This window comes from Nannospalax galili, unplaced genomic scaffold (assembly GCF_000622305.1).
Source record: "Nannospalax galili isolate Female #2095 unplaced genomic scaffold, S.galili_v1.0 scaffold1855, whole genome shotgun sequence".
Classification (NCBI taxonomy): Eukaryota; Metazoa; Chordata; class Mammalia; order Rodentia; family Spalacidae; genus Nannospalax; species Nannospalax galili.
This window is the reverse complement of record NW_008336072.1, coordinates 237,345-251,887: the sequence shown is the minus strand read 5'-3', so window position 1 is coordinate 251,887 and position 14,543 is coordinate 237,345. Positions and strand designations below refer to the sequence as shown.

At 55.2% G+C, this 14,543-nt stretch overlaps 1 protein-coding gene across 1 annotated transcript; it reads right to left on the bottom strand.

The window, feature by feature from the left end:
• Positions 1 to 10,689: 10,689 nt before the first annotated feature.
• Positions 10,690 to 14,283, bottom strand: LOC103732301 (cadherin EGF LAG seven-pass G-type receptor 1-like). The gene has a single exon (XM_008830855.1). It carries the CDS (start codon positions 14,281 to 14,283, stop codon positions 10,690 to 10,692), a length of 3,594 nt encoding a protein of 1,197 aa, XP_008829077.1.
• Positions 14,284 to 14,543: the final 260 nt, after the last annotated feature.

Sequence of the window (14,543 nt, the reverse complement as noted above, 5' to 3'; positions counted from 1 at the left end):
TGTTCTGGCTTGTTTTCGTTTTCACAGTGCTACAAATGGAACTACCCCTGAACAGAAGTGTGCCAAGCACACTCTTTAACTGAGCCACATCCCAGCCCTTGCCCATCAATACTTAATTAAAAAAAAATATTTTTTTATTATTTTTATTTTATGTATGAGTGTATTGCCTGCATGTATGTGAGTGCACCTGTGTCGTGCAATGCCACAGAGGTCAGAAGAGGGCTTCAGAGTCCCCTGGAACTGGAGTTAAGGACGGTTTGTAGCCACCATGTGGGTGCTGGGAATCAAACCCAGGTCCTCTGCAAGAGCAGTCAGTGCTCTTACCCACTGAGCCATCTCTCCAGCCCCAATACTTCTTAATTAAAAAAAAATATTTATTTGTCTATGTATGCCTGTTTGTGTGTGCAGGCACATGTGTATGCAGATGCCCATGCAGGCCAGAAGGAGGCATCAGATCCACTGGAGCTAGAGTTACAGGCTATTGTGAACCACCTGAGTGCTGGGATCCAAATTCATCCCCTGATAGAGCAGTAAGCACTCTTAACTACCACACCATCTCTCCAGCCGCCCAACCCTCATTGATACATTTTGAAATGTCTACTATGTCTTATCCTTTTTTTGGAGGGGGTCTTTTTGAGACAGGGTCTCCCTGTAGTCCCAGCTGTCCTGGAACTTGCTGTGTAGATCAGGCTGGCCTCAAACTCACAGAGATCCACCTGCCTCTGCCTCCCAAGTGCTGGAATTAAAGGTGTGCGCCACCACACCTGGCTCTCATCCATTTTTAAAAATTTTTATTTTATGTGTGTGTTTTGCCTACATGTATATAAGTGCACCCATATCATGCAAAGCCCACAGAGGCCAGAAGAGAGTGTCAGATCCCTGGAACTGCAATTATGGATGGTTGTTACCTGCTATGTGGGTGCTGGGAATTGAACCCTGGTCCTCTGCAAGAGCAGTCACTGCCCTGAACTGCGGAGCCAGCTCTCCAGCCCTTCTCATTCATTTTTAAATCAGGCTGTTTTCTCATTAAATTGGAGTTCTATAGTCTATTAATCCTTTATCACATAATTTATGTTTCATTACAGTTTTTTAATTTTTGAATTTATTATTTTTATGTGTATGAGTGCATTGCCTGCAAGTATGTGAGTGCACCTGCATCATGCAATGCCCACGGAGGTTGGATCCCCTGGAATCGAAGTGGATGGTCATTAGCTGCCATGTGGGTGCTGGGAACTGAACCTCGGCAAGGGCAGTCAGTGCTCTTATCCCCTGAGCCATCTCTCCAGCCCCCATAACAGTTTTTAAATGAGGTAAGTTCTCAGCACCTGTAATTACATGGTTAAGAAGACAGTCTCCCAAGTCATAGCCTGCTGGACTTGTGTTTTGCCAATTCTTACCCTAGAGAAAGGCAGGAAGAGGGAGGGAGACCCTCACCCCCTCCTCCCCATTAGACCCAGAGGTATCTGCAGAGGCCAGAGAGAAAAGTACATGTGCTGGACAGCTTTAGCGTCAACTTGACACACCTGCATTGAGGGAGCCTCAATCAGGGAATTGCCTCTATTGGACTGGCCTGTGGCCATGTCTGAGGGGCATCTTCTTGATGAGTGATGTGGGAGGGCCCAGCCCACTGTGGGTGGTGCCACCCCTGGGCAGGTGGGCCTGTGTTGCATAAGAAAGCAGGCTGAGCAGGGGCCAGGGAAGCAAGCCAGTAAGCAGCGTTCCTCCATGGCCTGTGCTCCAGCTCCTGCCTCCAGGTTCCTGCCCTGAGTTCCTACCTCGGGCTCCCTGATGAACTGTGACCTGGGAGATGTAAGCTAAATAAACCCTTTCCTCCCCAAGTTGGTAGTGGTCAGGGTATTTTGTCACAGCAATGAAGAACAAACTTGAACAGTACAGCTCTGGTAGAAAGCCCCACGCACAACACCTCCTACACAGGAGACGCTCTCCCAGGGAGTCTGTGGCCTCCTGGATCTGACTACACACAGGGCATCTCACAGGACTGCAAGACATGGAAGGCCCACTGCCAGACTGGCTGGTGCAGCAGTGTCCCTTAGTGGAGCTGCAGGCCGCCAACTTGTTCTGCCAGAAAACTACTGGCTCACTGATCTTGGTTATTACTCTGCAAGAGCGCGCTTATCTCGAAATGCTAACACCACTTACGGGTTTATTTGAGTTAGCTGCTGTTAGTTTACCTTAACCGAGTGTCATTTAGATTAGATATGAAAGAGGTCCTGAAACTATTAAACACACACACACACAGAACTAACTGGCAGAGACACTAAAAAGAAAGGAAAGCTATACATGGTAGGTGGCCACACCTCTAATCCCAGCACTTGGGCAGCTGAGGCAGGAGGATTCCTGGGAGTTTGAGGTCAGTCTGAACTACATAGTAGTTCTAGGCCAGCCTGGGCACAGCAAGGAAGAAAGGGATGAAAGGAAGAAGAAAGGGAGAAGAGAGAGGGAGCGGAAGGCAGGCAGGTGTAGACGGAGGGGAACGAAAGGTGCCGCCAGACCTGACGACCCGAGTTCAATCCCCGGGGCCCACGTGGTGGAAGGAGAAAACCGATTCTCACACGTTGTCCTCTGATGCCACACATGTGCCATGGCATGTACATGCCCTCCCCAACAACTAATTAATTAGTTAAAAGGAGAGGCTCACGGTCCAGGGGCTCTGGGAGCTGGGTGCCTCAGATGACAGTTGTTAGTGCTCAGCACGGGCTCCTCTTGTGTGTCCCCCTCCTCAAACCCCAGGAGGAACCTCACTGACCCGAACGCTGCCACACACAGGTGAACTCAATCCCTACACCTCGTGCATACAGCCCGGCAACCCACGGCTTCCTACGACTGCTCCCCACAGGAAAGTCCACAGGGACCAGAGCCAGCTCCCCAGGGTCCCTTCTCTGGTGTTAGCTCCTCAGCCCTGTCCTGCAGTTTGGCCACACCCCTGGCCGCACAGCCTAGAAGTCAACATGGTGAGCACAGGGCTCATGGCCCTCCTGGATTCAGCCACATAATCATTTACCCTGAGTTCCCTTCCCTGAAATCCCCAAGCCCGTCCTGTCGTGGGCCATCACAGCTGGCATTAGTGGAGATCAAAAGGGAGGTGGACACCATTGTAAAAGCATTTGGACTCCAGGTTGGGGACTAGATCTTACTGCTTTTGTGACCCATCTGGCCTCAGTTGCTCTACCCGTAAAATGGGGATTCTGTGAGATGATGCTGGCAGACCCCAAGCAGGTGCCAACATACAGGGCAGTGTATGGTAACAGCCCTCTTGTCATGGAGCTTCATCTTTACAGGATGCCCAGCCTCCCCCATTACAGCTCTCCGAGGACCACCACCACCTACAGAAGACAGGCCAAAGTGGCCCCGAGTGAAGAAGGCAGCCACTAGGTACCTGGACAGAGGACAGCATTGCCCAGCACCTGGGACCACACCTGAGGGTGGCCACAGTGAAAGGGGGTGCACTGTATTCCAGCACAGAGGGGCTATCACACACACACACACACACTCCATATCAGCTCGGTGAGGAGAAAGACGGGGTGCACTGTATTCCAGCACAGAGGGGCTATCACACACACACACACACACACACTCCATATCAGCTCGGTGAGGAGAAAGATGGTGGGGACTGCGATGCAGGGTCCGATTTGTTGAACCACCTGAGAGCATGTAGTCATGCAGCGCTACTCCCAGATCACCCCAAGGCTACCCCAGGGTCATCCTCAACTGGACCATACACCCCTTAAGTTACCATAGGTGAGTAAAGTCCCAGAATCAAGCCTCCTTCAAAACTGTCAGTCAACGAGATTTCACTTTGTGGCCACTTCCCCTGGCCAGAGGGCAGTCCAGCTGTCCAAGGCCTCTCCAGGCTGCCAGTGAGACCCCTTACAAGTGGACATCAGCCCCGTTATCCTGACATGCAGGAGACAGAGAAAGGGACAAACAGACACAAAGACAGAGGGAGCTGGGCAACAAGAGACAGGGGACCCCACAGACTGTTCCACCATCCACATGGGAAGTGGGGATATAGCCCCTCCAGCCGTGTCCAGCCGGCATGGCGTCCAATGAGTCACCGATGTGGCCACATCTTGGGCAGCAGCTCCGCCAGCCCTCACCACACCCCTATAGATGGTGTCTGTTTGCCCAGCTCCACTGAGGAAACTGAGGCACAGAGATATAGCCATCAAAGAAGCCAGACCACTCCCAGAACACTACCACATGACCCAGAGGCAAAGTAAAGGCCAAAGGAGAAGGCCCTCACCAATCGCTGAGCCACCACCCAAACTGAGTGTCCCCCTCATGTCCTCCACCCATCTCCCCCTGGCTAGCTGCTCCCTGTCCCCAGGTCTGGGAGGAGAGGACAAATGTCATCCTCCTCCCTCCCCAGGCAGCTCCACCATGGGCTCCACATTCAGGCTGGACATGAAGTGGTCTGGTGCAGCATGGGGATGAAAGGACTATGGTCTAAGAAAGCCGGTGCCCCCAAGCCAAGGAGCTGCCCTCCCCCGGGCCACAGGAAACCCTTACTGCTCCCTCAACAACCACTAACCCCCAAACCAGAAGCCACAGTTACCTCCCATTGGTGGGGGACCAGCCACATCCAAACACCCCAAGAGAGCAACTCCACGGCTGTCAGGAAGCCAGAACTATGCCCAGTGCAGGGACAAAAGACAGAGGTTGGCATGGCAGGGGAGAGCCACACTCCATCTCCTCTGTATGGTGACCTGGGGGACTGTCCCAACGTCTAGAAAATACAAAGCTATGACCTCAACGCCACAGGTGCTCAGGGCTCACCAGCTTACCCAAAGGTTACTTTCCCTAGCAGTACCCCAGGAAAACAAAGGCACAAAGCTCACACCTTTAAACACAATGCACCTGTTCCAATGGCCCCTGGATGGGACATGCCACACATCATGCATAAGTGACACCTCAATGTCAGCTGGTCAGCCCAATGAGCTAAGTGCCAGCATGACTCCAGTTGTACTGGTGAACCTGAGGTCAAGGGATACTTTCAAGCCCCCAGGTGACCCCAGTTTTCAAGGATCCTCCGTGTCCTGTGGATGCTCCCTAGTGCCACTGGAAGGGGTTAAAACCATGTTGGAATGACCGAAAGAAATCTAATCTGCCCTAAAGTAAACCTTGTAGAGTGTGTGTGTGTGTGTGTGTGTGTATACAATGACCCCCTCCACCTTTCTCCAGGACTTCAAAAGATCAGACCCTAGAGTGACCACAGTGATGTTGACAAAAGGTTGGTATGCAGCTTTCTCATCCCAAAAAGTGAGGTGATCACCGAAGTATCCCTAAAATTTTACCAGAAGCAAAGTGTGAACTTCAGTTTCCTTAAAAAAAAAAAAAAAAAAAAAAAAGCCTACCTCTGTCCTCCAGGCCAAGCCCCCAAGCATGCAGTGAAAGACCGATAATGGCTTTGGGGTGTCCGTGCCTCTGATCCCCTATGTGGAGGCAGCAGATCCCTGACCCACAGGAGACCCCTGTCCTTGAGCCCCTCTAGCTTATTCCAGAAACAATCCACAGACGGTAGATGCATGTCTGGTCCCTCAGACCTTACAGTGAAGACTTGCCCCTCCATATTTCCTCAGGTGACCCCGTTATCTTTCCCAAGCACATGTCAGAAGGCAGCAAAAAGCCAAGAGATGAATTGAACAAGGCCGTTCACTGGACCCCTCACCACATGACACCAGGAATTTAATTCTGAGCTTTTATGTGAACCTGTGTTCAGGTTACAGGACAAGAAAAAAAACTTAGAAAACTATTTCCCCCAAGGTTATAAGCTGAAAGTCATGCCAAACTTATGAGTATTTTCCACATGCTCTGCCCAGAGAGATAAAATCTACCTGTTTGAATCCCAGTGCTGGCAGGGATGGAGGCCTGTGGCACAGGGCCACAAGCCACGCCCTGGGCACACATGCTGCTACAGGGGCCCCCACCTTCCACCCATCCAATTCCCCAACAGGCTTCTGCTTTGGTCTACTGAGACCAAACCCAAGTGGCCTCAACAGTGGTAACAGCAGGCCCTGGATGGATTCTGGCATCACCAGGAACAGGTCACTTTCTGGGCATGATGCCAGTGTCCCTCTCTGGCTCCTGTCAATAGCCTTGAGTTCCACCTACCACTGTACCTGTCCAGGTATGTCCCAGTGCCCTGTGGTTGGCAGTCAGGCTGCCTCCCGGGCCCTTCCTGGTACAAGGACCCAAAGAGACTCAACAGTCCAGCAACAACATCTGCACAGAGCTCAGCCACTCGACCACTAATAGCCACCAATGAATGTCTGCACGGCAGCTTGTGCATGCTGATCTGTCATCCTCGCCAAGACTTTCACTTTGGCCTTGGTCACTACAGACACCCCCAGGGCCTTGGCCTTGTCTATACCCCACTTCCTCCCAGCAACCTGTGTTACCCACTCCTCAGACGGGGCCCCCAAGCTCCTTTCACTCCAGCTGCCACAGGGCACCAAGGACTTGCCCTGCATGGGCTCCCCAAAGTCCCCTGAGCCCACCTGACGCTGCTCACGCCCTTCACTCTTCCTGGTGTTCCTTCCTGCTCCAGCTCCAGCAACCCTTTCCAGCCACCAGTCCACTCAGGCCATGGTTCCCAAGACCATGGTTCCCTGGAACCCGATCATCCACATCTTCTGCACCACACTCTGCTGCTGCCACAAGCTAGGTGACCTATGTGCACTGCCCTGGCACCGCGTATCTCCATCGGGATGACGACAGCACCACCAGCGTCATGAGGCACACGCAGGAGAGCTGAAGGGGCCCAGGCAGGCTTGGGGAGAGTTCCCCCATACGGCATTCTGGCTATCACCAGCCCCACCTTGTCTCCAGGCATCTCTAGGCTGGCACATCCCTGTCCTGCCAGTCATGCCCCATGGCCACACGAGGAGCCAAATCAGACCTCCTCAACTCCATTCTCCCTGCCCTGAAGCCGTAGCCGGGACACAACCCAAGCCTTGCTACAGAGCAGAGCCTCTAGGGTCGGCCCTCTCCAAACTCAAGGGAACCTCTCCTGGGTCTCCCTGCCAAGCACTGGCTGCCCAGCCCACACTGGAGAGTCCCTACTCTCATTCCCTCCCTTCCTCCCTGCCCTTAAACTTAGATCTGTCTTTGACTGTGTATCTCCACCCAGCTCCAGAGGTCTGGGACTACAGCGGCTCACCAAGGTTTTGCACGTAGTAGGTACTCAATAATAAACACGCCTCTGCTTCTGGAAGTAGGACGTGACCACTCCAAGTTATCAGAGCCCTTAAACAGTTAACCACTTGCCCAAAGCGCCCAACTCTTCCGGGTGGTTCTTGTCACTGGGTGAAGCCAGTGTCCACAAGGGTGATTTATGCTTGTCAGACAGATTCTTTGCTGTGACTTTTAGGGAAATATAACACCTCACATCCAGACCATGCCTGGTACAACTGCCCGCTCATTTCCTTGTTTGTAATCTTCTATTGAAAAGTCACTGCAATATCCTGTATTTAACTAGGCAAATACTTTCTAAAACTCTATCAAGCCTAGACAGCTCTGCACCATCCACTCCCCACCGGGGCAAATAGCGAGGTCATTCCACCTCATTATTTCACTGAGTTCTAGTATTTTCCTACACGTCTGAATGATTCATCGACGACCAATCATTTTTAACCCACAAATGCTACTTTTCCCACATCCACAGGTCTGTGACACTCATTAATAAAGGAGGCCAGAACCATGCCTTCCCGCCCACAGCCATGTTCCCTAAGGCCCTGAACCTACAGGCGCTGACATGTTCCAGGTATATTAAAACGGTCAATGTCAGGCCACTGTCATGGCTCAATGGGTATAGGCACTTGCCACCAAACCTGACAAACTGAGTTTGATTCCAGGATTCTACAGCCAAGTTATCTGACTTCCACATGTATGCCATGGCACATGAGTGCCCACCCACATATACATTAAATAAATAGATATCTGTATAAAATGTCAATGTTACTAAAAGACCAACAGGCAGAAAGTACCCTGTGCTTGAGTTTCCCATGTGGTTATTTGATTTTTTTGCTTTTTGAGACAGGATCTCACTATGTAGCCCTGGCTGGTCTTGAACTCACAGACATGGGCCTGCCTCTGATTGCAGAGGGCTGGGATTAAAGGTGTGAGCCACCACATTTGGCCTCCAGCTGATATTTGAGAAAGACAAACACAGCTTTTCACAGAAACAAGCTCCCATCACAGAACTGAAATCATATTCAAACGCCCTACGTAGAAATGAGAATCTGGAAAGACCCAGTGGGCGGCACACAAACATGGCAGCTCTTTGAATTACCATACTCTGGCTAATAATATTTTTCAAAAAGTGTATTGACCTTGAGGCTCCCGCAGAACCAACATCAATCTATTCACAGTCAAAAGGAGATGCAGGATCCCAGGCCAGACAGTGTACTGGCCTCCTCTCGGCCTCTCCACAGATCTGCTGAGCCCCACCCCTAGGTGCACCTCCCTGTGTCCTGCGGGCTCTTGTCTTGACTAAGAGCTCATAGCCCTTTCCGGAAAGGCTCCCACGAGACCTAATCACTGCCCAGCCTTGCATCCAGCACCTCCAGGGCGGTAATAATGCTTCAAAGGCTTTAGGGTAGGGCTGTAAATCCTGCACAGCCAATTACTCTTCATTGAAAACAGTGCTGAGTGAGCCTGAATCAACAGCTTTCCCACACTGTTCCTTAATAAAACCTAAGAGTCCCCTCCGGGCAACTCCAGGTCTGGTTTGGCTTGAGACTAGCTTGGTTTCCTAGCAGGCTGTGCTGTTGGGGCTTGAAGGTCTTGCAGTCACAGTGAGTCTCTTAGGAGAATTAAGCAGTTGTCAAATGGTCTGAGGGCTGCGACAGCACAGCATGAATACCCATCTGACAGTGAAATAAATTCAGGAATTAGTATTCCTCACTTCCTTAGATGGGAGAGGAGAGTGGGAAGGGTGGCGTTGTTCTGTCCTGGACACAGAGGCCCTGCCCACTGGCTGTGCCACCCTGAGAAAGTTCCCTCAAACCTCCCAGCCCCAGTGTCTTCATCTGTAAACCTGTTGCCAAAGGAACCGTGAGATTTCAGACAGCCTGCTGAGAGCCAGCCCAAGCCAGAGGCCTCAAATTCTCTGAGACTGCCATGGCCAAGAAACAAATCTATTACTGTGTAGTGCGGAGCTCCTGATCCACCCACAGCTGTGGACAGACTGTACACCTAACAGAGGCACTGTGAACCAACCTCCTGTGAGTGGATTCACCCTGAGCCTGTGGTCAGTTCTCACAGGCACCCACACCGGGGACAATGCAGACACACAAATGGCCCACGCCCAGCATGGACCTGCTCCCATGACCGTATAGTGCATCCCCATACACACACAAATCTAAGCCCTACCATTCTGTCCAGTTGTTCTTATGCAAGCCAAAATGTCTGCTCTGCTTTTCCTAGCACAGATAGATGTATAGGGAAGAGGGTCCACCAGGAGCAGCCACAACCCTGGTTAACGATCTCCCCCAAAAGCATACTCTATAATCTTCCCTTCCTCGCCCATAGACAGATTGTGACCAAACCCATGCTGAGTCACCACACTGCTTCAGAACCGAGCCCCAAAGTCCTGGATGGTATCAAGAGATCACCTGAGCTGGGTGTTTTTCACACCTAGCCCCTTCTATGTAAGAATCAACAGCCCAAAGGGCAGCAAGACTGACTCAGTTTCCCCCAGGTACACAGCAATACCACATCCCTTAACTTACTGCTCCGGTGCTTCACAGCCCTGAGCCCTCCTCCCTGGCACGCAGGTCAGCTCTCTGCACCAACTGATCACATGCACACCCCATGAACAGCAGGCAGACAGGGCTCCTTGGAGAAGCACCAGGGACCCTTTCATTGTCCCCGTCCCCAGCCCAACCCTCTCTCCTCTGGGTCTCCCAGCACCACAGGTCCTGGCACACCGGGGGAAGGGGGGCGTCTGCTGCCAAGCCCATGGTGGCAGAGTTGACACTTCCTCTCCCTTCTGCCCATCCCCCATCCCCCAACCCCAGAGCAAGAACACTGGTTCTCACACTACGTCGTTCAGAGGGCAGCCTCTGAACAAACTCCCAAATTATAAGCCCGAGTCCAGGGGCCAGAGCAGAGATCAAACAGGGCTGTGCTTTTCAAAGAGCCACCTCAGAGGCAGCACACACAAGCCGATTGTTATTATCTGGAGGAGACAGAAAAGTCAGACCAAGGGAACACCAGCCATATTACAGGGTGACTCAGGGACCATCCAGCAATTTCCAACAGTCCCACCCGGGAACTAATTGGCACATGGAGCAGGGAGTGACCTCTGATCCTTCTAGACAGTCGTGCATGTGGCAGGTTTGCTGAAGAGCATCAGTGCAACCAGACAACTCAGATCGCCCGAGGCCAGGTTTAACAGCATGGTTTGGGAAAAAGCTCAAAGAAGTCTTGCATTTGAACTTGAAGAAGCCCCGTCCTGCTCCCTGCAAACCTGCTGAGTGAAGCAACTCGGGCCTCCTCCTCTCCCCGCTTCTCCCCTCTTCCTCCTCCCCCTCCTCCTCCCCTCTCCCCCTTCCTTCTCCTTCTCCTCTGTGGAGAGAACACCCCCAGCATGCAACCAAACACAGTAGCAAGTGCAGGGCGTGTTGCCCAGGCCATGCCCAAAGGGCCTAGGCATGCCAGGTGGGCTCATTGGCAGGTCCCTACGGCTCTCGAGGAGGCCCACAGGAGCAGCTCCTCCCCACCCCCAGGCCACTCACCAGACACAGACACCTCCATGAGTGCCTCCAGCGGCCGGTTGTTGTCCAGATCCCGGCTGAGCTGCAGCTCACCAGTGGCAGGATCCAGCAGCAACAGGCTCAGCTCGTTGCCCTGCAGAAAGGTGTAGTTGAGGCTGTCGGACAGGTCAGGGTCACGGGCTGGGATGCGGCCAATCACACCACTGGGGAAGCTGTTGGACTTATTGGTGACATAGTTGTTGAAGAGGATCTGGAAGTCTGGCAGCTCTGGTGGGTTGTCATTCTGGTCCAGGAGTCGGATGTGCACTGTGGCCCGGCTCACCAGAGGAGCAGACGTGGCCTGCACCACCAACACATAGTCCCTCCTAACCTCAAAGTCCAGCTCGACCAGGGCACGCAGGTCTCCACTCAGCAGGTCCAACTGGAAGACCTCAGGCACATTGCCCTCCACGATCTGATACATGATCTGGGCATTGGGACCTTCGTCAGGGTCGTTGGCCTGAATCCTCGCCACCACTGACCCCACAGGGCTGTTCTCCTGTACAAAGAGCTCGAGTTCATCCCTCTCAAACACAGGGGGGTTGTCATTAATGTCCAAGACGGTCACCTGGATTTCCACTGAGGCAGTAAGGGGAGCTGGGTTGCCCCGATCCACAGCCAGAGCCCGAAGGTTGTACACAGCCACATTTTCTCGGTCCAGCCGGCGCTGGGTGCGGATCACACCAGAGGTGGGCTCAATATAGAAGTCCCCATCACCATCATCCCCGCCCTGGAATGTATACTGAAGGCGGCCATTGGGGCCTGAGTCCCGGTCGGTGGCAGAGATCTGGAGGACACTGGTAGACGGAGGAGCATCCTCAAAGACAGAACCCTGGTAGAAATCCCGAAGGAACCTAGGCACATTGTCATTGGCATCTAAGATGAGGATCTCCAGAGAGGTGGTGTCGGACTTCTGAGGGATGCCATTGTCCTGAGCTGTGATGGCCAGTGTATAGGCAGCCTGGTCCTCATAGTCCAGCTCTGTCATGGTGTAGATGGTGCCTGTGTCCGGGTCAATGCGGAACTGTGGCACTGGGTCCTCTAGCACATAGGTGATGCGTGCGTTTTCCCCTGTATCTTCATCTGTGGCACTGATGGTGGCAATGGAGGTGCCTACAGGCCGGTCCTCACTGACGCTGACTGTGTAGTGGGAGCTCTGGAAGACTGGCCTGTGGGTGTTGGCATCGGTGACATTGATAAAGACCTGTGCAGTGTGTGAACGCGTACCATCTGACGCGGTCACAGCCAGCACATACTGCCTCTCCTGCTTGTAGTCCAGGGGCAGTGCCAGGGTGATGAGCCCACCACCACTCTGGCTGCTAAGTGCAAAGCGGTTCCGAGTGTTGCCGCCTGTCAGCTGGTAAGTGATCACACTGTTGGCATCACGGTCCCGGGCTCTCAGGGTCAGCACACTGCTCCCCACGGCTGCATCCTCATTCAACCGCAGCTCGTACACAGGCTGTGTGAACACTGGGTCATTATCGTTTACATCCAGCACTGTGATGGACACACTGGCCGAGGAGCTCATGGGTGGTGAGCCGTGGTCCACAGCTTCCACCCCAAAGCTGTAGTGTTCCACCTCCTCCCGGTCCAACTCCCCACACACAGTAATCCATCCGGAGCTATTGTGAATCTGGAAGGGGAAGTCTGAAGCAGAGGAAGGATCCTCAGAGCCAGAACTGCTGCCCCCCAAGAGAGTTGAGGCTGTGTCCACCAGACGGTAGCGGAGTCGAGCATTCTCACCAGCATCTGCATCCACCGCCTGGATGTGTAGCACAGAGTGGCCCAGGGGCACATTCTCCAGCACCGCAGCCTGAAAGGGGCTGCTCACAAAGATGGGCGCGTTGTCATTCACATCTAACACCTGCACTGAGACCAGTCCTGAAGAATTAATGAGAGGCGGCCGACCCCCATCCTGGGCCTTGATGCGCAAGGTGTACTCCCGGATGGCCTCGAAGTCCAGGGGGTTGATGACATCCAAGCTCCCGCTAAGGGAGTGCAAGTAGAACTGCCCCTTCAGGTTCCCACTGACGATGCTGTAGTGTATAGCTGCGTTCTGGCCCTGGTCCCGGTCAGTGGCCTGAACTCGCAGCACAGCAGTGTTGACAGGCACATCTTCAGGGACTTGGACCACGTAGCGCTTCTCACTGAACTGAGGGTAATTGTCATTCTCGTCCTCCACCACGATGTGCACGGTGGCGGAGGCACTGAGTGGTCCTGGATTTCGGCCCTGGTCGTTTGCCTCCACCAGCAGCTGGTAGTCAGCTGCCTCCTCCCTGTCCACCACAGCTCGGGTGCGCACCACCCCGGAACGTGCATCTATCTCGAAGACCCCACCTGCACCCTCCAGCAGGCGGTAGCGCATATTGGCGTTGGAAGGCGCATCACCATCGGTGGCACGTATGGTCAGCACCTCATAGCCCACCTCCAGGTTCTCTCGCACGCGCTCCCGATACTCAGACTGCTCAAAAACAGGGCTGTGGTCGTTGGTGTCGCTGACTGTCACGGTGAGGTAGGTGGCAGCTGAGCGCCGCGGGGAGCCGTGGTCCACCGCACTGACCTTGAGTACGTGGGTATCCTTGGTCTCGCGGTCCAGAGCGCGAGCGGTGGTCACGGCGCCCGTGGCCGCATCGATGAGGAAGTACCCACTGGAGCGCTCATCGAACAGCGCCTCCATCTGGTAACTCAGGCGGCCCGCTTCGCCCTCGTCCGGGTCGTGCGCACGCAGCTCGATGACCGCGGTGCCCGCGGGCTCGTTCTCGGGCACCGACACCTGGTAGCTGGGCAATGGGAACTGCGGGCTGGTGCTGCTGCCCGCGCCCCTCCGGGACCGTCTCGCCACCTTCGTCCGGGCCTGGGGCAGCGGCGGCGACACCGCGGGCGTCCCGGGGGTGGCCTCCAGCTCCAGCTCCAGCTCCACCCAGATGGCGTCGGCCCCACGCCGCAGGGCGCACAGCAGGCGCAGCCCGGCCGGCGGGCAGCTGCGTCCGCGCCGGCACCACCGGGGCGCGAGGTGCAGCGGGCAGCTGCAGAAGGGCAAGGTGGTGAAGACCGTGCCGCCGCCCGGGGCCGGGAAGCAGAACGCCTCGCCGAGCCCGGGCACCGAGAGGACGGCGGGAGAGCGCGGCTCCGCGCCCCGGGTTAATCGGCGCCGCAGCCGGGCCCGACAGCGGGCAGCGTAGATGCGCGCCCTCGGTGCCCGGCTGAGCGCCGTCGGGGCACCGCCGGCGGCCACGCGGACCTGCAGTGGCAGCGGCCGCCCCGCCAGGCGCGCACAGCCCCGGATCCCCGCTCCCGGCCCTCCGGGGCGGCTCACGTCCAGCAACTCCCTGGGCGCGCGCGTGGTGTCCGACCTGAAGGTCCAGCCCGGCCCAAGGGCAAAGGCGCGCGCTCCTCCCGGCACCCGCATCTCCCAGGCGGCCGCCTGCAGCCCCAGAGCCGGCAAGGCGGCGGCAGCGGCCAGGAACACCAGCGCGGGCAGCACGGGCGGCGGGGACGGCGCCATGGGCCGGACACGTCCAGCAACTCCCTGGGCGCGCGCGTGGTGTCCGACCTGAAGGTCCAGCCCGGCCCAAGGGCAAAGGCGCGCGCTCCTCCCGGCACCCGCATCTCCCAGGCGGCCGCCTGCAGCCCCAGAGCCGGCAAGGCGGCGGCAGCGGCCAGGAACACCAGCGCGGGCAGCACGGGCGGCGGGGACGGCGCCATGGGCCGGAGCCGGAGCCCGAGCCCGGCGCCCGAGCACAATCCATGCACCCGACGCACCTC